Genomic DNA, 26983 nt, shown 5'->3' on the forward strand with positions numbered 1-26983 from the left:
CTATGTATTTACTTCCCTCAGCTAAACTAGAACCGGCGCAGTAAGCACGGTAAAGTTAGTGGACTCTTTCCTCGCTGTTCAAGGCCACAGAGCAGAGACCCAAAGAATCGACCAGCTAGAGTATTTCACAACCTTCCATCCACTTGAACCTACCAGCCGCTGGTCCACTTGAGGCCACCAGACCCTTGGCAAGAGAACGCGGTGCCCATCGGCTCTCAATGATCATAGTCTTGCAAACCCTACAGGGCTGGCACTACTCTGTCCTGACATCAGTGGGTCCAGCGTGGCTTCAATATCAGTAAGAAGGAGCCAGGGGAAAGCAATGAAGCGCTCAGCGACCAACAAAATGTTTTTCTACCCTGCCAGGTACCCTGCTTGAGAGAGGCGTGGCGGTCTGCTTGTGAACAGATCGAACGTCCCGCAAACCCTATGGGGCAGTCCCACTGTCTCCCAGGGTGGCAATGGGTTTGGTGTTCGGTTTTTCTATAGGCATGCAATATTATCTACGTAATATGCTTCTTTATACTGGACAGTGTTTATTTAAATGGATTTCTTTTCCAGGAAAGCTTAATAAGACCTCAGTTTTTAAAAAATTCAAAAACATTACCATGGAGTCAATGTGGACTGAGAGGGGCGCTATAGGGCAGGATAAAACTGCCCCTGTGAGTTTCCTAGATTGAAACTCTTTGCAGAGTAGTCAGCCCGTCTTTCTCCCTCAAGGCGGCTGATGGTATGGAACTGACTAGGAAGGGCCCGAGGCCATTTCACCTGGCATCTATTGTTTCCACACACTAGCAAAGTCCAAGTTAGAAAACAACTCAGGGTGTACTGGTTCGGCCCAAAGTGCCGCTCAATTCCAAAAGGGAACCAAGTAAGCAATGCCAAAAAAAAAAAACAAATGAGAGGGGCCCCCACCCCACCCCCAAAAAACAAAAACAGAAAAGGCTCCACTGGGCGGAGCTTTTGTAGTACACACCTCTGGCACACACACACACCCAGGTGAGCACCAAACAACTCGCCCTGAGTCAGTGCACCCTGTGGTGTCACCTGGGAAGGTCCTCTCTGATCACAGTGAATTTTTTCGTAAAAGCAGTTTCACTTGAGCCTTGCTTTCTGTGATGGCCGATTTAGGAGAACAGCGTGTGGCTGGGAGATTTTGTTTCCCTGCTTGGGAAAAATGCTGCAGAAACTGTTGTGATGTTGCACACAGCTTACAAGGGCAGCACTATGGACAAAACTCAATTGTACAAGTGGTTTTGTCCTTTCAAAAAAGGTGAAATATCCATTGATGATAAACCCCCTTCTGGATGTCTATCAACTTCCCAAATGGACAAAAATGTCAACAAAATCCATGCACTTGTGCTCGAAGACCGACAACAGAACATTGAAGAGACGGGGAAGCACGATAGGGTTGTTGTGCCTCCTAGGCCAATAGGAGCATGTGGGTGTTTAGTCAGGTCTCAGCTTGATTGGAGGACAACTGAAATAAATACAGTTGGCATCCCATCTCCTTCTTCCTCCCTGGTGATTAGACCAGTGTGCTGCTGCTTTAGCTACTTCCCTGCCTCAACCTGTGTGCTACGCTACCTGTGGGCCCAGCCAACCTGTGGATCATGTCGCTAGACCTTGAGGCTTCTTCAGAACCTGCTTCTCCCAACACTGCTGGGAGCTACACTGCTTGAGCTTGAGGCTGGTGGAAACCCTGTCACTGTGCTTGAGTTTGAGATCCCATTGGGGCCTGCGGCACTAAGCTCCTGAGCTACTGACTGTTGCTGATGGACCCAGCTGTCTGCTACCTGCCTTGCCTGAGGGAAGACTCTGCTGTCTACTTCCTTGACCTGGGACCCAGCAGCCCACATGTGTTGAAGGACTTCCAGTATATTAACCGTTGCAGGGAAGTGAGTTGAACTGAGCCCTTTGTACTGCTGTGTGAACTAATTAACTGTTATGTTCCTTCTCACTGTATAAACTTATCCATATATATATAACCATACGTGTCCTGGTTTTGTTTTTCTAGAGAACCTTGCCTAACACAGGAAGTTATCTGGACTATCTCGGAGCTTGATTTAGCAGAGAATTGCTGTGAAATTAGTGTCTCGGGTTCTGAATGACCAAGAAAAAGAGTGTCACGTGGAAACATGCTCTGTTTTGAAAGAACAGCTCTGAAGTGACCCTTTCCTTTCGAAGGTCATTACTGGTGACAAGACATGGTGCTATTCCTAAGACCTTGAAAGCAAACATCACTCAAGCCAGTGGAAGACACCATGGTCACCTTACCCCCAAAAAGTGATTTCACTCATCACATGAAATCAGAGATTAAGACCATGCTCATTTGTCTTTTGATGGGAGGGAAATAGTGCATTTGGAGTTCGTTCCACCAGGTCAGACTGACTATTAATCAGGCCTTCTATTCAGAGGTTCTGAAAAGTCAGCGTAACAGTATGCAACAAAAAAGGCCGATTTGTGGCAGGCGGGGGGGGGGGCGCCTAGTTCTGCCACGATGACAATGCACCTGCTCACGCAGATATCTCAATGCACCAGTTTGGGGCAAAAAACAGCAATACCTATCTTGTCCCACACACCTTACTCATCTGGCCTTGCTCTGTGTGACTTCTTTTTGTTTCTGTGAATGCAGAGGGACATGAAAGGACAGTGATTTGATGACATAGAAGACATGAAGGGGGAAAAAAAACTGAGAGAGGTGCTGTCAGTCATCCAAACAGATGAGTTTGAAAAATGTTTCCAAGAATGGAATCGCAGATTTGACCGTTGTATTAAGTGTCATGGAGAGTGCTTTTGAAGGTGATAAGGTTATTTTGTAAAATAATAATAAGTTATGTAGCCCTGAAAAAAAATTCTAGGTTTTTTGGGGGTGCCCCCTCGTATTTGTTCTGGAAAATGGAACCAGCCCCCTAACGTGGTAGGTGCATCCCCTATGGCAGAGGGGTGGGGGTTCAGTACAACCAGCAAGGGGGGACCGCCAGGAGGCAGATGCAGGAGGGGAGGTGACAGACACAGGGACAGAAGGCTGCAGGTCACACACTTCTTCCAAGAGACACCTGCACTATTTAACCAGGCCAGCTGTGCAGGGGGCCCCCAGAGCTTGTGTTAGAGGTCATGCCATTGTGAATCTTCTTCTACTGATGAGACGAGGGCCGACCAGCATACATGCGCCCGCCACCTGACTCCGGCATGCATGCGCCTGAGCCCACACAGACCCCAGTCAAGGACTTCCCAAGGCATAATCTCGATACCATGAAGCACGTTCTAAGTACAAGCAGCTCCTCGGCAAAGTAGCAAGAGAGGAAGAACACAACCTTCTGGCACAGCACACGTGCGTCCGTCCGTCCGTCCGTCCATCCGTGCCCCGCCCCCAGCAACGTACCTTTGGTGTTTCTGAGGAAGAACAGCACGTTCTGGTCCAGGAAGTCCTCGGGAACAGGGGTGCAGAGGACGTGGAGGCGGACCGCTTCCACGGTGTGTTTGACGACTCTCTGAAACACGGGGGAGGCGCAAACCGGTCACCTCGAGACCCCCCGCCCACACAGTCCTCCCCTGCACAGGCCATGCTGACATCCCTGTTCCCCCGAGGCGCCAAAATGCACCCCATGTGGGCCACTGGCATCCGCATGGACAGGGCTTTGAAAAGTCCATCAAGTGCGGCAAATGGGCTGTGTGTAGCAGGGGGGCAGCTTCAGGGAGCAAGGGGGGGGCGGCCTAGCTCTAAGCCAGAGGCAGGTAGACGCTTACAGCCTGGCTTGACAAGTGACCCCCCTGGGAAAGGGCAGCTGGACAGGCGCAGGAGAACTGGACCCACAGACCTGGTTTCCTCGACCCGTGCCCTTTGCTGACTCTAAGGCACGTGCACCCCTTTGCTGTAAGAAAACTGGACTGGGAGGAGAACAGTGTTTCTGTGTCTGGTGAGCCTTCCCGGTGGAGCAATGAACCCGAGAGTCATCCTGGGGACCCTTCACCCCGAGCTGTCAGTCATGGCTCCTCACAGGGCCCTCGGTTCCCGTCCCCCCACCCAAGAGAGAGACAGACCCAGGCCTACTTTGGAGGGCAGCTTTTCCATGTCTCTGACTGTGTCTCCCTCCTCGGACATGACGTAAGATTGAGGAGTGGACTCTTTTCTTAGCTGCACATTCTTTACTGCAAAACAGAGGATTTGGGGCCTCAGATGAAAGCGCCAGAAAAGTCACCATCCTGCCATCCGGACCAGACCCACCTTCTGTACAATGGCCTATTCCAGACCACAGGCACGGCACATGGTTACAAATGGGTCCTCGGTAGGCTTGCCTGGCAGTGTCACCGGGGACTGCATAGCATTTCTAATGGGCTCTCAGGCGGAAATTTAAAAGCCACCGTGTGAGGGGGCTTCACTCAACTACCAAACCCAAAATTCCCGTTGCCATCAAGCAGATGCCAACTCAGGAAGATCCCGGGGGTTCCAGAGCAGAACTGTTCCGTGGGACATTCTTGGGTGTGATCTTTAGGAAAGCAGACCACCAGGCCTTTCTTCCAAGGCACTGCTGGCAGGATGGAACTGCCAGCCTTGAGCTGAGTCATGGGGAGCATACTGCATGTGCTGCCCGGGAGCCTCTGTTCCAGACAGGGGGACGGGAGAGACTGCGCCATGGGCACAGGCTTCACTGGTGTGGCAGAGGCGGTTTGGAAGTAACTAGGCAGAGGTGAGGTGAAGATTATCCCACTTACAAGATGGCTATGTTTGCTGTTAACCAACTGTTTTTCAAAGTATTGTACCCCGGAGGTTCTCCAAAATCAACTGCACCTGTAGGTGACAGGACAGAGGGCCTGCGCTACAAAACATCATCGGTCTGCTTGGCATTCATCTGTCCGGGACCACAGGAAGGAAGGGTGCTTTCAGGTTTGGTGCATTTTAAATACGGCATCGTCCCTTGGGACTTCATATTAGGTCTCAGCTCCATCAAAGGAAAAGATAGAAACAAGGTCCAGGCTGAGCACGTGAACCCCTTACTTTGGGGGTGGGGGCTACTTCTTAGTTCTCTTCACCCCCTAGAGCCCCGCCTCCAATACCACACCTGATGCTCTTTCCACGGATTCTCTTTCTTCCTCCTCCTCGCCCTCTTCTGATAGGATGGAGAATTCTCTGTCTGTGTGGCGGCATACATGGAAAGAAAACATGAAACGGATGGTGTCACTGCCTGGGATGCCCAACAGCAGCCTTACTTAGCGCCAATGGGTTGGGAGCTGGCCCACAGGGCCGTCCTTGGCGGGACAGGCTTGGGTTTTGAAAAATGGCAGCTGTCACAGATGGTGATTGTGAAATCTTCCTCTGCCAATGGTGCCAAGAGACGGAAGACACAGAATGGCCTCAAGTCAGCCGGGGAATCGATGGAAATGGCCAACAAATTATACAAAGCGGCTCAAACTCACTACAAATTATAAACGCATGACGGACAAAGGACAGCTGCTGTTCTACTGGAATGGCTAACACCAAACGGAGGGAAGTGCCCAATACTAAAGAGGCTGGGAAATGCCCCTCAGGGCCCCGCTGACCAGGGGTGGGCAGGGGGGCTACTGGAGGAGCCTTCCTGGAGAGTGGGGTGGCAAGGTCTACAAGTTCCCCCTGCTTTCCAAAAGTAGACCGTTCCTGTGGCCTTTCGTAAGCCGAAATGGCACGAAATGTGGTAACAGTCCCCATGGATTTGGACTTATATGGGACTTTTCTTAGTGTTCCCAGACCCCAAAGAAGGAGTTCTAGTGGTCTAGTGGGTTCTGCATTGAGCTACTAACCACAAGGTCAGTGGTTCACATCCACCAGCCACTCCACAGGAGAAAAGAGAGGCTTTCTATTCCTGTAAAGATTGAAAGTCTTGGAAACCCACAGGGGCAGTTCTACCCCGTCCTATAGTGTCCCTGAGTCAGCGTTGACTCGATAGTAGTGTGTGTTGAGACCCAAACAACAACTGACACCCAATAACTCATCCAATCTAAGCCAGCATTAACAGAGAGTCCACAGGCATAGTTCAATGCCATGGGGGCTGGCTGCTGACATGCTGAGCGAATTTCTGGGGAGGAAGAGGGCACTCTCACTGCACGGTGCACCCTGCCAGCTGTACAGAGGAGCCCTTGTGGAGTAGTGGGTACCAGCTGAGGCTAATTGCAAGGTCAACAGTTCGGAAGCACCAGGCACTCCGCAAGGAGCAAGACAGGATGTTCCAGTCTGCGAAACCCAGTTCTACTCTGTCCTATGGGGTTGCCGTGAGTCGTAACTGACTCAGTGGCAGTGGGTTTTGTTTCTTTGTGGGGTTGTTTTTTTTGGGGGGGGTGTGTAAAACGTTGAATACTGGTTTTGCATTTTGCCTTTTATTGACTGCAGAGTCTCAACTGTGTGGATCACCACCATTCGAGGAATGGCAATTCCAAAATTAATTGTGCTCATGGGGACCTGTATGTACGTAGATGAGAAGCAGGCATGGGGGCAAAAAACAAGGGGAGACTGTGTGGTCAGGGTAGAATGCTCCCACTTATCTAATCTGGATGCTAAACAAATAATCCAATAAGCAGAGTTGTGGGAAGAACAAGTGGCCTCTTAAAATGTTTTTTGAAAAAGCCAAAATGACCCCTGAGAGATTGAGGTGCGCACCTGCCCCACACCACTGTATTGTGTCTCATATGCCTGTGAAAACAGGACACTGAATAAGGAAGACCAGAGAGGAGCTGATGCCCTTTGAGGATGGTGCTGCTGAACACTACTGAGCATAGCCCTGCCAGGACAAACCACTCTGTCTTGGAAGAAGTACAGACAGAGTGCTTGCTCCTTGGAAGTGCGAAGGGCTAGACTTCCGCTCACATACTTTGGGCATGTTATCAGGAGGAACCAGTCCTGGAAAAGGACATCAGGTTGGTCCTGTCGAGAGCCAGTCAAAATGAGGGTGGCAGACTGGCATCAGGGCTCCTTTCGAAAGTTAGAGAAGGGTGTTTATAACCCGGGAGCTCTGGCTGTTTCTTGGCACACCTACTGCAGGTGGTTTGACAGTGACTCCGGATAGCCTTTTCAATTCCTACTGCCTGCCCACCCCCAGGGATTACTTAGCCCCTCTCTGCCAAGGTGGCTCCTCTGCAAAACAGGCATGACACCCGGCTGATAAGGAGATAGTATTAAAGAGCATGAACTTTTCCTAGAAACTTTCTGAGCCATGCTAAGATAATCAGTACCCAGTACAGGGGAAAGAAGCTCAGGGCTGCTAACCGCAAGGTCAGAGGTTCAAAACCACTAGCCACTTGGGGAGAAAGAGGAAGCTGCCTGCTCCCGCGGACTCGGTGCGTGGGGTTTGGGTCCAGATGAACAACACCCACGGGCGGGTGGAGATGAGCGGCTCAGGGGGCCTCGGGGCGGGCGGGCTGCATCTGCAGCTGGGGCGGGGCAGGGCGCTCACCCATCTCCACCTCCACCTCCTCGGGCACCACCGTGCGGTAGAAGAAGAGCGTGGCGGCCGCATCCTCCTCGCTGGTCTGGTTGAGGAAGTGCAGGATGAGGTCCTCAGCCTCTCCGTCGCCGCGGGACAGCAGCTCCTCGAAGTAGTAGGGGTCGCTGAGGCCGAAGGCCTTGTACACGCGGTCGCGCATCCACCACACCCGCAAGTCGTCCATGGCGCCTCGCCGGGTCCAGCTGCCCAAGCGGAGTGAACTGAGCGTGGGCCCGGCGTCCTTGACAACGAGTCCCTAGCAACGGGCGCCCCGGCAACGGCCGCTGCCCGGCCAGAGGACTTGCCTGAGCCCCTCTCTACAGAGGCGCGGTCAAGGACGGTCCCCACCCCGCCCCTCCAGGGATGGCGCCCAGGAAACAGGCGTTCCTGTCCACTGGCCCTGGGGAGGAAGACCCGTGTGGCCTGGGACTCTGGGCCAAGACTGCTAATAAAGGGGCGGGCGCCGAGACCGCCTCCTGCACCCCAACTTCACAAACTCAATCTGCGAGCCTTGGGTGGGTCGCCAATATGGAAGGCGAGGATCTAGCGGAATGGGTGCCCAAGGTCTCACATCATATCCTCTGGGGCAGTGGCAGGCCCATGCCCCAGCCCTCGGCCACATTGGAGGAGGGTCAGGACAAAAATAAAACCCAGGCCCTTGCGAGAAGGGGCAGGATCAGAGCGGGAAAGCACCGGGGCACAATACAGCAAGAGCACACCCGTTTTACAAATATAAATGTATTTATTTATCATTAGTAAAAGTAGTTCAATACTGACAGGAAGATGCAATGTGTCCTTTCATGCACTTGCAGACAGATACCAGCCTGCTCCCTTTCCCCTCACAGACACCCACCCCCATACACACACACACACACAACCAGCCTAGGCGCTTATTGGTTTTCCTAACGAAGGGAAAGTCAGTGGAAATGTTCAGGTTTGAAGCGCGCCCCTTCCCCCTGAAATAAGACCGAGTCCTAACCTCTGTGCCTGCAGTTCTAACCCATTTGTTATAACCTGTAACCCTCTGTTGAGGAGCCAGGATTAGGGCAGGCTGTGTGGAATGGATCTCTTCTGGGGTGTGAAGAAATTACACCAGCATATACAGCAGAGATGGTGGAGAGAGATGCAGGCACAGAAGGTAGCCCAGGAGCAGGGGGTCCAGAGACAAGGACCTTCCTCCAGAGCTGGCTCCCTGAAGCGCACCGCCCCCCCCTCCGCACCCTCCAGCCACATATGGTGGTTCCTGCTGCGGCAGCACTGGGGAACTAGCTATGGCAGGAATGACCCAGGTATCTTCTAAATTCGTCACCCTGCACCCCAGTAGGAAAAGCGTCGCTCAAATGGCTGTGTCCATCCTCTCGGATCAGGGTTTCTCAGTCACTCAGTTCATGGCGTCCAAGGAGACCGTTTTTAGCCGGGACATTTGTTTCCAAGTGCAGCTTGCAGGCCAGCTGCAGAAGGTATTTGCTTGGTTGCCGAGACAAGCATGACCCTGGCGTGTCTGGAGTACCTCTTCCGTCAGCAGCATGACGCTGACCAGTTCTCTCTGTGCCCTAGAATCCTGCAGGGGAGGATGCAGACCAGGCGGTGGTCACAGCGCCCACTGCAGGTCTGGGGGGAGAGGAGGCAGCCTGCAGAGGGGCCCATCAGACACCCTCCCTGGTGGCGGCACTGAGGATGGGCTCCACCCTTGTACGCTGGAAGTCAATTCTACCGCACCGAGGGAATCCCTGGGGTTGTCCGACTCCGTGAGAATTGAAACGATGCACTGGCGGTGACCGTCGCTGGAGGAAAATGAGCAGACACCGCGTCCACCCAGACAAGGGGCCATTTGTCCTCTGCGTAGCTGCCACCAGGGAAACAAAGTGGGTCTTTGGAATCACGTACAGCACAGTGACTTCTCTAGCAACGTGACACTGGAACGTCCTCTGGTGCCCAAGACACCATCGAACCACCCATCCCGGCTCCTTTCACAAGCAGGCCCACCATCCTGGGTCCACCGTGAGAGAACTGCTCCTTGGGGTTCCCGAGGGAGCAAGCTTTCACAAGATGATTTCATCGTTCTCCACCGAAACCTTCTACAAAAAGTCAGAATGGAGCACTGTTTTTACCTGTGATTGCAACAAGTTCATGGCAAACGGAATGATAACGGAATTTTCCCACAAACTTTGTGAAGGGCGCCTGTCCTTCCCCACCCCACTTACATTCTAGAGAACCACTATGTAGTTTGATTTCCACTAATGTGAGCGTTCACTGTGCTCTGTGTCCTGCTCAGCAGTGTCCCGCTAAGAGGGATCAGTGGCCCGTGGGACTTGCCAGCTGGGGCAGGGCAGGCCAACACTTCACAGATAGTGCAGTGTGGGGTGGTGGTGGTGTTTTTACAAACTGGTCGATGGCAATCCTGCACGGAGATGCCCTTTTCCCGACAGCCTGTGCCCATGTCCTACCACAGTCATTCTCATTATGCTACGTTTCTAAGAACAAAGTAAACTCACTGCCATCGACCCTACAGGACAGGGGAGAGTTTCCCCTGTGGGTTTCCGAGGCTGTAACTCTGAACAGGAGTAGAAAGCCTGATCTTTTCCCCATGCTTCTTTGCACACTGAGAAAACACAAACGGTGTCCCACCGCTTTGGGATCCTCCCTTGTTGCGGAAGTCTGCAACCGAACCCGCAGTATCTCCCGGGGCTGCCTGCACAGGGCTCCTGAAGACCCAAGGTCTCCCTGGCTGACTGATCCCTTCCTTCCGCCTGGAACTACAGGGTTTCCTAGGGGACCGAGTCGCCATCCTATGACAGCAGACCCCTGGACCACTTCTGGGGGAGTTCCCCTGAAAGGACATCCAACCTTAACCCTGCCTGGCGAAATGGAACTTAACTAGGATTGTTTGCAAGCGTTTCATCAGCATTGTTTTCTGACTGGGATTTCGAGGCAAGGAAGAGAAGCAGGGAATCCTGGCGGGCTCTGGCCAGCACTTCTTGGCAGGAGCAAGGAGGCATCTTCACTGTCCAGGCCAGGGTGTCGCGTGAGAGGCAGTCACAGTTCATGCCTCTCAGCAGCCAGGCTCTGAAGTGACCCCGGAAGGCATGCGTCACCAGGGCAGTGCGACCAGTGACCGGCAAACTCAGCCACCGAGCAGCATAGATACGTCTGGGGACTGACTACACGGAGACTGTAGCTGACTCAGTCTTGAGCCCAGGAAGAAACCTGAAACTTCATCATGAAAATGACTGTACTATTAACGTAAAGCAGGAAAAACATGACAGCTTACAAGAACATGGGCGGGGGGGGGGGGGGGGGCGTAGTGTTCAACAGGCAACAAACTCGCTCGAACCAGACGTCGGGCGGAAGACGGAGTGAAGCCAGAGTAAATACGCATGATCTCATCAGAGCAATTCATCTCGGGCTGATCCAAATCATGTCCGTACGTTGGAATTCACTCTCAATCCAATCACCAGACCTTTATTTAGAATGCATGTGAAAGTTAAAAAACAAAAACCCTTCTTTACACTGTTCTCAAAGATAGATGCCATTTCTTCTCGGTAAGATCCCTTAATTAATATATATATATATACTTTTATGTATAAAAATATACAAAATGCTACTTTCTACCTTTCCTTCACTCTTCTGGGTCAGTGACACCAGCCAAGCTGGATGCTAAGTTCAAGCCCTGTCCCGACTGCGTCTTCTCCAGTCTCACTGGGTAGATGGGCTCAGTGCAGTTAGTTCATCTTTTAAAAGGCAATGATCACAATTGCTGTTCTGCAAGGATAATAGCAAGAGGCTTTAGAAAAATACACAAGTGGCATCACTACTTGCTGTACGCTTTGCTCTTGTTCTGGTTTATCTCATTTTCCCGTTACCAAAAACAGACAAAATGGTTAAAAACAATCCCCTCTTTGCCACTCTCGGTAGCAGATGATACAAAATGTTTGCCGACTATTAATCTGGCAGGTGATTATGAATCGTTTGATGATCCGTTATTAGTTGTTTAAAAAAGAAAATGCTATGCCTAACATCAGCAGATGGAAGACATTATCTGGTAACTGGGGTGACGGAATAACTCTCTGGCTTTTTTAAGAAGGTGAAAGGAAGAGGGTACCGAAGACCAATTTCAACTTGCCATTCACAATTGGCTTTTTCCCCAGTCTTATATGTCTTAGAACTAAGCATTTGGCCTTAGTGCCTATCTGCTCATGATAAAAACCACTGCACGAAATGCATGTATCTGAAATCAGAGTGCTTTTAGGAAGAGGTATGTGTTACGGAGTTATTTGGCTCTATCGTAAGGCAGTCGATGAGGAGGGGCTCTTTCCCATCAGAAATCGGACGTAGCTGGGACTCTACACATGATAAGTCTCCATCAATCTGAGAGCACGTTGGTTACAGCGATGCACATCATGCCAGGTCATCGCTGTTGAACTTGGATGAAAGCAGATTAAACGAGAAGGGGACAAATTTGGTGCCTGCACCGACGTAGAATTTGTTCTGAAATTCTACCCTAAAACAAAAGAGGAACAAAACAATGTATTAGTAGACATTTGTGAAATAACACTGCCCTACACTTCTTGAGACAACACCTGTGAGCCAACATCCAAGCAGTTGGGATATGGAAATTACGTCCTTCGGCGTGTGTCGTGTGGAATAGAAGTGCGAGCACATTAGGCGCCCTCGTGCGCTGCTGAACGCATATGGACACAAAGCCTCCCTCTGCCCGCAAGCTGGGTGTCCGGTCTGCTCTGAGCAGTCACTAAGAAGTGCCGTGGGGTCACATAAAGCAATCTGTCCAGACCCAAGCCCACGGTCAATTCCAGCTCATGGCAACCCTACAGCGCAGAGGAGAACTGTTCTTTCACTCTGAGACAGTCCGTCTTTACAGGGGCAGACAGCCTCATGTCTCTCCCCTAGCAGCTGGTGGGTCGGAACTGCCACTCTCACGGTCAGCAGCCCACTGCTTAGCCCCAAGCGCTCCGTGTCGGTGGGGATGGCGCACCTGCCACGCTGAGCCCAGGAAGCCCTCCCTCACTCACCAGTGGAGGCGGATGGCATGAAGGAAGGCGGACAGCCCCTCCATCACTAGGAGGATGAAGATGGTCAGGACGGCGAAGAACGCGATGACGGGGAGCAGCAGCAGGACCCCGGACGTGTTGTCCACACGGAGGCCCACACGCATCAGCATGGCCCACAGCACGTCCGACAGCTCTGGGGGCGGGACGTGGCACAGTGAGCCCCCAGCCTGGCTCTCCTCCAAGAATTCTCAAGGTTTACCCCATGAAGCAATGCGGCCCACCTGCCCAGGAGAGGTCTTGACCCAAAGCATTGTTGGGTTAGGCCTGGACGTGGAGACGGGAAGCCCGACGTTGAGGCCTGGCTGTGCTCCTGACTCTGCACTGGGGAGCCCGGGTGAAGCCCAATCCTCAACGGACCTGGGAGAGACCCCTGCTCCCGCCCAGCTAGAGCATCCGACTGTTCCCCAGCTCCCAGGAGCGTCTGTGTGGTGATGGCCTCCTAACACCCACGCAGGGCGGCCACCACGGTTATGGAACCAACGGGAATGGTGGTGGCTGTCGGTGACCTTTAAAGCGTATCCACAAGTTACAGCTCTCAGAATGTCGGTCACAACGGACACAGGGAGATGAAAACCAGAGAAAAGTACTTTTGAAAACTTGATTCCTGAGCATTGAAGTGCTCTGAAAACAAACCAATGCCTCGAGGGCGTACGGGCCGTTTGCAGCCCTGTCGTGGAGCTCACGGCCCGGGGCGAGCAGCTCTGCTCGGTCTTGGCACGCTGGTCTATGAGGAGCCTTGAAAACCTTCATGGAGACATGGGCTTCAGAGACACTACCATTCTTCTGAGCTTGTGAAGCCCCGGCACTCTTCTCCAGCACAGATCAGATCCGCTTCCAACACTGTATCCGCTGCACTGTGAATACCCTGCCGCCCGGCCCAGAGTTCTGCCAGCACCTGCCCTCGTGGGCGCCCCCGCCCTCCTCCCCCGTGCGTGCTGATACACCCCTTCCTCTCGGCCTTGAGCTGCACATCTAGCGTCCCCAGAAGGATGCTCCGCTGTGTTCTACTGCAGCGTCACCTCCGGCGTCATCCCTGGCCATTTCTTGGATGGACTCATCTGTTGGCCACGTCCCCTTTTGGATGATGGGTTTTGTACAGTGCCACAGAGGCTACCAATGGGAGACCCAGGGGCACCACACGCATCACGCTTTGCTGCCTTGCGGGCGCTGCGGACCCAGTGTGCCCTGCCCTGTCACCATCCCGAGGTGCGTGTGCTCTGTGTGCTCAGAGCACCACAGGGTGGTATGAAGGGCTAGCAGCAGAGTCTGTGCCATGTGCTTCCAAAGCAAAACCAAACTCACCACCGCCACGTCGTGCGGACTTAGCGGACTTACAGTGACCGTACAGGCGGGGCAGACCTGCTCCGCCGGGGTTCCGAGACGGTGGCTCTTCACAGGAGCCGCTGGTGGTTTCCAACTAATGACTGTGGTTAGCAGCCTGATGGCTAACCACGAAGCCACCAGGGCTCCCTGTGCATGCTCACCCACTGGGACACGCCATGCTGGCTGATGCTCTCTGCGAGCCAGGACGGCAAGACTTCTTATGTCCTTGGGGCCCGGGGTACTAACACGCCATGCTGGCTGATGCTCTCTGCGAGCCACAACGGCAAGATTTCTCATGTCCTTGGGGCCTGGGGTACTAACACGCCATGCTGGCTGATGCTCTCTGCGAGCCAGGACGGCAAGATTTCTCATGTCCTTGGGGCCTGGGGTACTAACACGCCATGCTGGCTGATGCTCTCTGCTAGCCACGACGGCAAGATTTCTCATGTCCTTGGGACCCGTGATCAGGAAGAACCAGACCCTGAAGAAGGACAGCATGCTTCGTACGGCAGAGGATCAGTGAAAAGGCAGAAGGCCCTTAGTGAGAGAGACGACTGTGAGGAAGGAGCAGGCGTAGCCGGTGTTCTGTTCTGTTCTGTTGTCCTTGGGGCCACCAGGTGTCCTGACTCACTGGCAACCAGCACCAACGGAGGGACTCTCAGTCGTGTTCTTGGGGACTGCTACCCAGCCCGGCCTCAGGACTTGGGAGGGTGTTTACATCCGTAAGATGGACCTTCCTTCCAGCACACGTGAGGGTAGTGGCGGGGACAGAGAAGGCAGGAGCTGCCGGCAGAACTCTCCTGACGATTCCAGGACACACCAAGAATTGAGTGCAACAGCATGTCCCTAAGCCTTAGTACCTCAGTCACGCTGTCAGCACCGTGTGTCAAAAGAACACCCCTAAAATGTGCTTAGTAAGCGGTGGAGTTCAGACAGCTAAGTAGCATGCATGTGTTTTTCTCTCACTCCAGGAGCTCCCCGTGGGCGCTGCGGATGGCTTGGGGGACGGATGGGGATGGCAGGTATGGGAGCAAACTTACGTGCATGAGCCAAGCTGAGTGCCCAGAGCCTCAGGTAGGAGGCGGTGTTGGAGATGCAGCCAAGGCAGTACTCGATTGAGTGGATTACTTGGGTCATTAAGATTTCTCCAAAATTAAACTGAGGGAGATGACACAGCACAGATTAGATTCCTGATACGCAATGCCCAGTCCTCGCCGCACGGGGCAGGCGTGAGGGAAGGGCCTCTTCTGAGACACCGTGGGAGCACAGGGGCGTGGAGGGACAGTGAACCCCGGGATGTGGGCTCTGCTCACAGGGCTGCCCATATGCAGCCCCCCAGCCCCAATTCGCGTGTCATCCCCCTCACCCTCCTTCTGCCCGACACCTGCTTCCCACATGCAACCGGAGGAGGCTGGACTGGACCTGTGATTGCCACAACTCCTAGACACCTCAACAAGGTGCTGGCCCATTCAAAAGGCCTGATGTCAAGGAAAGCCTTCCCCACCTCTGGCCAGCAGACTAGCAGCCAGAGCATCTGAAGGACAAGGCCCACAGAGAAAGTACAGAGGGTCCCCGATGGCGAGCTCTCTAAATCCCTGGCGTGGGGCGATCTCATGGTATCCACAATCACTGAAGCCAGTACCTCCTCACTGGTCATTTCTCGACAGCCGTCTTCCATGCGGGGACTGCCCTCTTCTATGTCCTGGCTTCCCAGCAGGGACACCTCCTCCTCGCTGTCTTTCCTCACGAGGGTATAGCCTCCCTGGAGGGCAGCCAGAGAAGAAGGGCAGTGTCAATGCCGGTCCGCCACGCGCAGTGACACAACCCGACTGACCCACGGGCACACCCTGCCTTTCTCCGCCAGTCTAGCTCCAGGGAAAGAAAAGGGTTCTTCGGGAGGAAATGAAGAACAAGCAAGACTCACGGGGGCAGAATCTGGCGGGTATTCTTGTCAGCAAAATGCTAACAGTGGTTGGGAGGGCGGAGGGGCACAGAACATTTTTTTTTTTTTGCAGTTTTACTTAAAGACAATAAAAGGCAGAATGAGGGGCCAATTCTAACTCATCTCTAAGAACCGTGCTCAAACTCCACGTGGGCTTGTTGTCGTGGGAGGAGCAGCACCCACGGGCCCTGCAGTCAGTAAGTGCTGCGCCCACACGTCCTGGCTCCAAGGCCAGGGCCTTCTTGACTTGGGGCTTCACGCCCACCCGTTTACAACATCCTGGTCCAGAGTCCAGGGCCCTCTGGGGCGTGGGGATGGCTTGCCCGGGGTCCGCTCACACTCACCCGGCTGACTCCGAAGCAGCTGCGTCCGTTGTGCAGCCACAGCAGGAAGAGCGGCTTTCCCAGGAAGAGGACGGGGACAGACAGGACCGTGACCAGCAGCAGCAGCCGCTGGACGTGCTCCTGTGCGTGCAGGGGGCACAATGAGAAATGCAAACCCAACCCGGTGTCTCGTGGTCTGGCTTGGGCAGAGGCTGATTGTAAATAGCTGGAAAGATGGGGTCTGGGAAGCCCCCAGGAGCCTTCATCGACACACTTTCCTGTAGTAAATCTGTCAGCTGCCGGGAGGCGGCGAGTTTGGAAGATACTGAGCATGGTACCCAACCTGCTCTCATCAGAACTAGCATCTTCTGCTGAAATCAGACGCTGAGAAAACACCCAGGCTCTGGGAGGACTGTGGCAAGCACTTGGACCACCTCCTGATCAAATGGGTCACCAGGATCTCTTACTGATCAACTGGGTCACCCACACCACCTACTTATAGATCAACTGGGTCGCCCAGACCACCCACTGATCACCTTGTCTACCCATCAACATTCTGCTCTGCTCACCCAAACACGAAGGCCACAGGGGAAGTTATCTGGAGGAGAGGGTTGCTCACCTGCCCTGGATAAAGGCCAATTGTTTCGCTGGCTGGGAATAGGAACATGTTAATGAACTCGATCAGGATGCTGGGGGCAACTCGGGAGGTCTCTGCAGAGTAAACCAGCCACTTGTAGATGATCATGAATATCAGGTATCCAAAGATGCAAAGCATGAAGAGCAGTTCTGGGATGGAAACCAGATAAATATTGAACTTCTTCCGGAAATGCCTAGTAGGGGTCAAAAAGCCAGCCGTCAGCCATCAGCCCACAGTCGAGACTGGAAGAAGGGGAGAGCAGAGGGCAACGCTGCCTTCAGCCAGCTTCAGTTCAGCTCCTCCGCCTGGTGACGACTCACAGCCATGGCCCAGAGGCCGGCGGCTGTGAGGGCAGCTAAGCAGGGCTAGCACTGTCTGGTCAGATCTAGGAAGGGGCCCAGGTGGTGCCACGGAAAAGCACTTGGCTCGCAACGGAAAGGGTGACAGCCCAAACCCACTCAGCAACTTGTGGAGGTCTGCTTCGGGAAGGGTTGTAGATTGAGAAACACTTTGGGGCAGTTCTACCCTGGCCCACTGCCGGGATCTCTGTGAGGCGAAATCTACCCGGAGGCGCCCAACATCAGCACTGTGAACCGGGGCTGTCCTGCCCCGCCCCGTCCAGGCTGTGCGCTGGGGAACCGCCAGCTCAAGACGGCACGAAGCCACACACAAGCAAGCAAGCCTCCACATCTACTACCGGGAAGAAAACGATACAATCGCTTACTCCTTACGGCGGTGCAGCGGCTAGAAGCTTGGCCGCTAACTGAAAAGTCGGTGGGGCACACCCACCAGCTGCTCCCGGGGCAGCCGGCTTCTGTTTTCCAACAGTCTCGAAAACCCCCCACCCCCACGGGGCCGTCATGAGCCAGGACTGAAGCAACAGCCACAAGTCAAGAAACAAGATCTGGTCTCTGAAACAACGAAAGAACAGGCAAAACACCCCTGGAAGAAGCAAGCAAGAATGTACACGTGTCTATCTCCCCTGCGGGACTGTCCGCTCCGTGGGGGTAAAGCATGTTTTCGGTCCTTCCTGCTGACCCCTCAGTGCCTGGCCCAGCCAGCTCCATCAGCAAGACACAGCACCACCAAGCCAGCTGCCTCGGACCGCCCGGGTCGACCGGAGAAGCAGCAAAGGTGAAGACACAGCACACACGGTTTAGAAATACTGCTGAAGGAAAAAGGAAGAATGCATACTTACAGGTGGTTAAATATCCCCAAGGACACTCCAAAAGTCATGTGAATAATTCCCAAAATCACCGACATTTTCATCTTGAAAGAGTTTAGAAACGTGAGGCGGTTTGTGGCCAAGTTCCAAATCTACGGACAAAACGCAACCGTGAGCTTCCCCCCTGGTGACGCGGCCATCGGAGCCTGCCTGTCTCGGGGCACACATTGGCTGTCGGTGGGAACAGAAGCAGCACGCAGGCGCTCGGCCTCCCGGCCTGGGTCCCCAAAGCCTTCACTTGTGTAAGCCACGGCCAGACCGTTAAAAACTACCCCTCAGCGTCAAGTTCAGGGACTGGCAAAGTCAAGTCATACATTGTTCAGTGGTTTGGGCATAGACAGGGAAAAGCAAATAACAGTAAAGAGACACAGAGCAAGAGAGGGACGGGTCATCCAAGTGCACGCCTGCTCAGACACACGACAGCAAAAAGTGTGTGTGTGTGTGTGTGTGTGTGTGTGTGTGTGTGTGTGTGTGTCCGCTCCACATCAAAAAAGCTTCAAAACCCCAGTGAGACCTTCTTTTTGGGTACCCAGGGTCCTTTCTCTAGGAAAATAAAAATCTTCCCGAATGCAAGATTGCAGCTGATTAGTGAGTAATCCAGCCTAAAATACTGTGTCATGAAAGTTGCTCAGGGTTCCAGTCATACCGGGATTTAGCGCTGGGGTGTTAAATTACATGCATGGTGCTCCGAGGTACGGTGAGCACACCAGGAAGGGCCCAGGATGTCAGAGGGGGCGTCACACCACTGGTGGGAAATGCTGGATCTCTTCCCTCCATTTTTCCAGGCACACTGTGAAGCCCTCGTCTGCTTCATTCTCACTACCCAAAGACGCGCACATGCCCCCAAGCCAAGGTGGAGCATGCCCCCGAGTTTCCCCCGGAGAATGGGATCCCTTAGGGGACGGTCCAAGCAGATGCACAGGATAGTCCATGCTCAGTGTCACCACGGCCGGCAGCCCAGCCCACTGGGTGGGTGGGCGAGGAGCCCCTTATTCTCTTCTCCACTCTCTGGCCCACCTCAAGCAACTACCTCAGAGAGCACCAGGGTGACTTTCAGGCTTTTCTCTGTAGGGCAGAGTGGTGACAATGATTTGTGTACACGAGGAAGAAACCGAAGACACAGGCACACTTCATGCCCCTGAATTGTCGTCGGCACTGGAGTCCCGCTGGCCAAGTCTGCCACATCACCCTTGTGGGCGGACACTCGGCATTCCTGTGTTCTGGTACTGGCCTTGTTTCTGGGCGCAGAGGCTCAGGGAGGAGCCTGCTGGGTTTGAGGAGGTCAACAAGGAACCACCCCAGCGCCCTCGTCCCCGTCAAGTGTGCCCGCGTGCACGGCCCTCCTCCGTGGGGCAGCCACTTCACATGGCAGCACGACAGGACGGGCCAGAGCAGGGGTGGGGAGCGTCTGCGTGCACTCACCGGATCAATACCAAAGGGGTAAGGGCCTCGGAACACTCCGGGGACACTGGGGTCCAGCTGCAGAATCTTGTTGTGCCTGACCACGCTGTCGCTGTAAGGAGAGAGGCACGTGAGCGGGCTGGCTGTGAGCAGGGGCGGGCGCCTCTGCGGGCACTTTGCTGATGGACGGACGGTGTCGTTCGGTCAGGGAGACTTACTTCCAGAGAACCATGTTCTGATGCTCCTGGGCACTGTGGCTGGAGCTGTACATGGCAGACACGTTCCACGCCGAGCCAAAAAGGTTCACAGACTTTGAAAAGCAGTCGTTGTAGATGAGGCCGGTGTACACGGAGAATAAGCCCATCAGCAAGAGGATGTACCGGCCATCAAAGAACATTCTCAGGATCTGCGGGAGACGAGGGGAGGGCGGGCATCAGGGCACCATCACCAGGACTTCGACCAGAGGGCATGGCAGGGGCTGGCATCGTTACCTCTTGTGACTGCTGCAGCCTGGGGTGGTTCTCGTTCCACACCAACAAGAGGGCAAACAGGAACATCACAAAGCCATGTCCAAAGTCTCCAAACATCACAGCAAACAGAAACGGGAACGTGATGATGGTGAAGAGAGCTGCCAGGAGAAGAGAGGGGCAGAGAGCTGGTGATCTCAGCACGCGCTCACCACCCCTCCTCACCATGACCCGCTGGGAAACACAGCACACTGTACAGTGGTCTTGGCTGTCTCTGTAGAGCGACCCCGTCTTCTACAGATCTCGAGGGAAAATCACGGCAACGTGAGACTAGGCGCTTCAAATGAGACGACAAAGCGGTGGAGGGAGCCCACTTCCCCAGCCGCCCCTGGGGCTCCCGGCCTGAGAGCTCCTGCTCCTGCTCCCACCTGGGTTCACTTCGCGGTAGCTCCCCACGCCGTAGGCATCCACGATGTTCTGGAAGCCCTCAGTGAACTTGTTGGTGCGGATGAGGGTGGGGGGCGTCTCCTTCGTTGGAATGGTGTTCATGAACGAGGGGATGGTGGCGCCGCTGGCTCGCTGTTCCGTGGAAAAGCAGCAGACAGGAAAGAGGAGGACAATGACCATCCAGGGACCTTTCCCACAGATGCAGGTCACCTGCTAGGCGCCAGTTAGCTGTACTATACTGTCAACAAAATCTTACCCTTGATTTCTTCCTTTTGTGTTTCCAAGTCCTCTAAACATTAACTTACCATTCTGGGCCGTTTTTTCAGGGAAACCACAGCCCCCCCGCCACCACCCCCCCCGGAGCCCTGGTGGAGCCGTGTTCAAGAGCACTTGGCTATGAACCCGCCGTCTCTGCCCAGGAGGAAGGCGTGGCCTCGGCCAGCCCGTGGGCAGTGCCTGTCCCGCATGATGACGGAGAGCCAGACCCCGAAGGGCAGGCAGAATAGCACGATGGCAGCACCCAAACCAAAACTTACAACAAAACTGTGCGCCCCAAGGAGCCAAAATTCAAGGGGGTGGGGCCAAGCTGCTGCTGGGACGACAGCTCTGGACCAGAGGAAGCAGCCCAAGCCAGGTGGCCTGTGACAGAGCGGAGAAGGGAGCTTCCTGGGAGTGTGTCAGGTCCCTCAGCAAAGCTGGGAGATCAGAAGAGCCCGGCCCAGCCCCCACGTGTGCGAGCTGCAGGAGTCTGTGGTAGGTGGGGTCGGCAGGGCAGAAAGAAGAGGGAGAAATGAGGATGAGGCCCAGCTAGAACAAGAGGAAACCTGACCCAGGAAATCCCTGAGAGCCCTTCAATGGCCTGCTTTAGGCCTGGGGCTCACCTTGAAGCCAAACAAGAGCACCCTGAAGCAGGTGGTCCTCAGCACCACCCACCAGGACACCCGAAGGGCGGCCGCTGACCAGAACAAAGCTGAGCGGGCACTGAGGGGCAGGATGCAAGGTCGGATAGAAATGGGGAGCCCAGGGAGGAAGTAGCAGCTGAGCTGCTACGCTGAGGGGGTGTAACCACAACCACGAAACCACAAGTGTCTGCATTGCTGCTAGATGAGGAACCACTGTGCCCTAGAAACTCTCCCCCAAACCACAATAACGTGCAGGCGACACAAGAACCAGCCTGACTCAGGATGAAGAGTACACAGAGATGAGGTCAGGGAACTGAAGATGGAATTAGTAAAAAAAAAAAAAATCATTTCAGAAATGAAGGGTCAAGGAAAAGGAACTCAAAAGTCAAGAGGGGAAAAAAGTCAAGAAACCTTCCCAATAAAAACTCACAAAACGAAAAAGGTGAAGAGGGGTGGAAAAAAGAGTCAAATTGAGTAAAGACAAAGAAATTAAGAGGTAACTATTCAAAGAGGGGTGAGGGGGAACCAACTTAAAAAGGAGGCCCTGAAAGGAGGGGAGGAGGAATCTCAGGAAACGGGGGGAGGTGGGGTGCTAAATATATATACATTAAAACAGCACACTACCTACTACCTGTAGAACACCAACTTACAATGACCACATCAAACTGGTAAAATCACTAGACTTTAAGAAAAAAAATTATCCAGACATCTATGCAATAGAAAAAGGAAAAGAGCATTGTAATGACCCAGTGCTGGCATAAAGTCACTGGAATGACCCAGTGCTGGCATAGTCACTGTAAGAATCCAGTGCTGGCATACTTTACGGGGGAAGGAAATAAAGCCCTGCGTCTAAGTTACTGACAGGAGTGAAAATACCAAGCGTCGGGGATTTTGTTCCTAGGAAAACGAGTCTCCAGCTATAAAGGCAGCTCGGGCACAGCAAGCATGTGCAGGAACTCGGGACAGCCCCCCCATGAGGCCCGCTCCCCAGGAGCCTGCTGGAGAGCCAGCCTGACAACCCAGGTCTGCAGCTGGGAAGCTAAGCAGGACATTCCCTGCTGTGAGTCTGACCCCCAGGACGGAGGGCCAGATCCAAATCCACCCTGATGGATGGCACAAAGATACCGCCTCTACTCCAGCCAACTCACCAAGTCAGCCGTGAAGAGCAAGGATTCAAGACACTCTCCCACACTGGGCGGTGAGCTGGCTCTTGCTCAAATGGAAGGGTATGTCACGGAGAAAACGGACGCACTAAGGGACCGGGAAAGCAGCAGCAGGAGAGAGAGAGAGAGAGAGAGAGAGAGAGAAAAACGACACAGGGAGGATCTGCCGGCTGAGGCCCGGGAGAGAGGGCAGCAGTGTGCTCCGACCCTTCACCGTGGAAAGCAAGCGAGAGAGAAACCAAGAGGCAGCGCAAAGGGCAGCTCTGCGGTGGGAGGACAGGGCTACCAGCACCTCACTCAGTGCGTCTCCACAGCTCCTAAGTGTGCAAGCACACGGCAAGAGATAGATGTCGGGAGTAGCAGCCTGCACACATACACCAGGAACATCGTTCCTGTCCCACAAACTGGTAATACCTCCAAAGTACGCCTCAATCCCCGAGACTCGGGCCCTTAGGCACCCTGCAGGGCTGGAAATGAACTCACCCCCCCAGACTCAATCTTCAGAGCTCTGTACAGAGAGTAGTAACCCCAGAGAGGCAGGCACCCCTTGAAGTGATCCCCCAGGGACCACTGACGCACAGAGTTCAGAAGGGTTAGCAATGGAGGAAGATCGGAAACAGGCAACACAGGGGGGAAGTAGGGGAAGTGAGGGTGGGCTGATAGAATCGCAACTGATGAGCTGAAGCACAATGCGTGTGAAGGAGGGCATGGGAAACCTTCACCCAACTCACAACACAGTGTAAAACCAAAACCAAAAACTATCGATGCCTTTACAACGGATGATTCGCCCTTCCTGCAGTGGCCGGAGGTGATCTGCCAAAAGAGTTCCCTACTACCTTGACCCAGAAAGCCCCACAAAACCATGCAAATCAAGAAGGCTGAATCTCCGAGTCCACTTTAAGAAACTGCGTGAAACTGCCCAGGCCATCAAAGTCATGCATATCCAGAAAGCCACCACGTACTTGAAAGATGTCCCTCTGCGGAAGCAGTGTGTGCCCTTCCGACGTTGCAATGGTGGCGTTGTAGGTGTGCCCAGGGCAAACCAACAGTGGGGTTGGACCCAGGGCCGGTGGCCCAAAAAGAGTGCTGGATTTTTACGTGCTTAAAATTGCAGTCATGCTGAACTTCAGGGTTTAGAGGTGGGTTCTCTGGTCACTGAACACAGTCAGGTGAACAAAGCCCCCACGATGTGCCGCTGGACCTACAGAGCTGGTGGGCTGATCAGCCCATCGATGAGCTCCCCCGACCCCCCGGCCCAGGCTGAAATGACCCTGACCGAACAAGAACACACTGCTCATAAGCCAGAAGAGGAGGCTGCATGGAAGAGAGAGACCTCCCAGAAGAATCTGAAGAAGCACAAACTCATGGCCTGGAAATAAATTAAGCTTAAATAATAAAAGTTTTTTTGTAAAAAAAAAAGAGTGTTTCATGTTCCAAAATAACAAATTATGTGGACACATCACTCTCCTCCTCAGTCCTGAACACTCTGCTGGCGTCATCCCAGGCAGCACAAGAAAAGGAAAAAGGCTGATGAACACAAAACCCCCTAGGCAAGCTCATTTCCCAGGGGTGTCAGGGGGAAACGCCACCACTGGGAGAAATGGGAGAAAACAATTTGTGCCTACGCCACCGACCAACAGGAAATTATTAAGAAAGTGCCAATAGAAATTTAAGAAAAAGACCAAGAGCCGAGAATGAAACCAGCAGAGGATACAAAGTGTAAGTTCACAGAAAGGACAGGAAATGCAAAGGCTCTGAAATAGGTGAGAAGGTGCCTAACTTCACTGTGAGCACTGCCCACACCGAGGCCACCACAGCAGGCTGATGGCCACCACAGCGGGCCAGCCACCCTACAGGTGCCTTCGTGCCTCTGCTGCCTTATCCACTGCAGCGGTGCCAGGGACGCTGGAACGCCCCTCAAAGACAAGGGGTGGAGGTCCATGAACGCATCCCGGCAGAAGGCGAAATGGTTGCAAACAAGGACACAGAACAAGCCACAGAGCAGCACGGACGACCACTGACCTTTTAGAAAGAAAAAGAGGAAGAAGGGAGCTCTTCCTATCTGCCCGTCTCTGTTTCAGGAACTCAGAGGGCAGACTGTCAGACAGGGAGGGGCTGAAAGGAAGAGCTGCGTGGCACAGGAGGAAGACACTTCACGCAGCCTTTATGTGTATGTGTGCATACACACATATTGGCGGGGAGGGACGGACTTCAAAACCTTCATGGGAAAATTCCATTCCATGTTTCCAAGAACTTCTGTACACACATACACACTTTTTTGTTGTGGCTTTTTCACTTTAAACCATGTGCCGGCATCACTTACTCAAAAAAGGAGATTGAGAACGCCCACCCACATCCTCGAAGACTCGGTTAACTGAGCACCCCACCAGGGCCGGGGACCTGCTCCCGTGCAGCACTGGGCCCCCCCAGGACCCTCGGGAGTGGGTGTACGGCTGTACGTCACCAGGACTTTCTTCCAAGGTGCCTCGAGGGGGCCTGAACCCAACCTTGGACAAGCACACTAGCAACACCCATGGGCACCCTCACTCGACCCCAGGGCGGGCACAGAGCCAGCTGTCCTCGGATGTGTGTCCTTCCCCGAGTCCGACTCACCGAGCCGTCCTCCAGAGCTCGGCGCAGCTCCTGCAGGTCGGCCTCGGGGCACCAGACCTCGGCGATGAGGCACTTATTGGTGACGTCGAAGCTGCACATGTTGAGCATGTGGTAGATGGCTTTCATCTTCTTCACCTGCACGGCGCGGGTGTAGACCGACTCAGCCGCCTTACAGAGCACCTGCCTCAGGTAGTCCTCTGTCTTGTGCAGCACCTAAGTGAGCACACACCAGCCCTGAGTGCTGAAGACTCTGCTCCCAGGAAGCCCAACTGGCGCCAGCATTCTAAGCAGGGACACAGGAATGGCTCAAAGCCACCGTCATGGGGGCACGATGGCCTGCCTGTCCCCAACAGGGAAGAGCGGCTGTGCCTGCTGGCTCCAGAAAGCTCTGCCCAACCTCTGTCAGCCCTGAGAGCCAACAACTCCCGCCCCATCCCGTTCTGCCGCTAAATCCTCTTTGGTGCAACTGAGTCAGAATCTCTGTTACCAAGGACCCGAAGTGAGAAACGCAAAAATGCCAACAGACATGGTGCAAAGGCGGTAATGCCGCCCATCGGAAGGGTCTGCTTGTCTTCTGTGCTGGAGAATTCCAACCAGCACACCTCCTTCCCAGAAGTCCCATCACTCTGCCCAGGTTTCTAAGAGGCTACCAGGATAACTGTCCCGGAGACCAGGGAGGGAGGGGACAGGCCAGCCACTAAAAACTCCCCGATTCACATTTGCCCAAAGAAAAAGCTCAGGAGGCAGGAAGGGGCAGGAAAGGAGGGCAGAGGGGAAAGGAAACAGGGAGGAAGTAGGAAGAGTCTAGCTCCGTTCTGGGATTTGTAACCAACGTCACGGAGCATATGGTGTATGCACTGCTGAACAGAACACCCATTGGCTCTGACAGCTTCCACCCAAACCACAAAAAACGGAGGGGGGGGTGTCTAATTTGCCTATTGAATTCAGCTGCCGCGTCCCGGTTACTCACGGTGTACAGGTCCTGAATGCGGGTGTTGAGCCCCTCCTGGATCTCCTTGCGCCCCTCCACTGTGTTGGGGTAGGGGTAGACGTGGCAGTGGTAACTGCGAGACAGAATGAACCACGGTCACACGTCTGTGGGGACCAGAGCCAAACCCAATGCCGCGTGTTCCGGACACGCACGGCCCTGGCTTGAGGTCAGCATGCAGGCGCTTGGCGAGTACCTGCTGCAAACGCTCTCAGACCCAAATTCCAACCCTGCCCTCGGAGGGTCCTGCCAGTCACAAGCCCAACATTAAGGGAATGACGGTGTTCTTCAGAGTCGCCTAGCTGACATGTGGCACTCCCTGCGACAGAGCAAACCTGCCCCACGAGGTTCCTACGCTGCCATCTCTACGGAACCGGACCACCGGGTCTCCCTCCCTCAGCACTGGGGGTGAGTCTGAACCCCACCTTTCAGTTTGCTGTCGGGTGCTTAACCACTGTGCCACCAGGGCTCCGGTTTGGGGCGAGTGGGGGGGGGTCGCTAAACAGGTTTAAGACAAAAACAGAGCAAACGCTCAACCTGAAGAACTATGGGGAAATGAAAAGGCAGGGAAGAAAGGCCTCAGGCTTCCACTGATTCTGACAGGTCTCCACAGGGCAGGGGGCACTCAGGACCCAAGGTCTCCAGGGGAACCACTAGGCACCCCTCAGGGATGACCCCACCCACTCCTGCCCCTTCAACGCTTAAACACCTCTCTTCCCACCACTGTTTTGCATCTCACACCCACTGCCACTCCTCCTAAGCAAGGACACCGTGGGCCTGGCCTTGCTGCGCTGCCTGTGGTTCTAGTCCAGATAACAACATATCTGTGGGAAGGCAGGGCAAACGGTGCTGCCGCCCAACCTCAGAACCTTCATAAGACAGAAGCTCCCCAGCGGGCAGTGACTGTGCTGGCATCTCCTCCGGCTAGGTCCCGCACCTCTGAAGGCACAGTGTCCGTCCCGCTGCCCCTCCCCCGGGGACCTGTGTGCACGTCGGTTGACACCGAGTTGAGGAGGGCGGCTGTGACGG

General features: G+C 54.1%; 1 protein-coding gene across 1 annotated transcript in view; it reads right to left on the bottom strand.

The window, feature by feature from the left end:
- Positions 1-8200: 8200 nt before the first annotated feature.
- ATP6V0A2 (ATPase H+ transporting V0 subunit a2) overlaps positions 8201-26983 on the bottom strand; it is a 66935-nt gene continuing 48152 nt past the window's right edge. Inside the window, exons 27-39 of the mRNA XM_075534630.1 lie at positions 25937-26030; positions 24967-25179; positions 20270-20420; positions 19866-20002; positions 19593-19780; positions 19396-19486; positions 17947-18065; positions 16731-16941; positions 16133-16252; positions 15489-15608; positions 14887-15004; positions 12485-12656; positions 8201-11955 (exon numbers count right to left, since the gene is read on the bottom strand). Coding sequence (XP_075390745.1) covers positions 11853-11955; positions 12485-12656; positions 14887-15004; positions 15489-15608; positions 16133-16252; positions 16731-16941; positions 17947-18065; positions 19396-19486; positions 19593-19780; positions 19866-20002; positions 20270-20420; positions 24967-25179; positions 25937-26030 — 1837 coding nt within the window. The 3' untranslated portion in view covers positions 8201-11852. The remainder of the gene's footprint in view (positions 11956-12484; positions 12657-14886; positions 15005-15488; positions 15609-16132; positions 16253-16730; positions 16942-17946; positions 18066-19395; positions 19487-19592; positions 19781-19865; positions 20003-20269; positions 20421-24966; positions 25180-25936; positions 26031-26983) is intronic.

The sequence above is a fragment of the Tenrec ecaudatus genome, chromosome 16 (genome assembly GCF_050624435.1).
Source record: "Tenrec ecaudatus isolate mTenEca1 chromosome 16, mTenEca1.hap1, whole genome shotgun sequence".
NCBI lineage: Eukaryota > Metazoa > Chordata > Mammalia > Afrosoricida > Tenrecidae > Tenrec > Tenrec ecaudatus.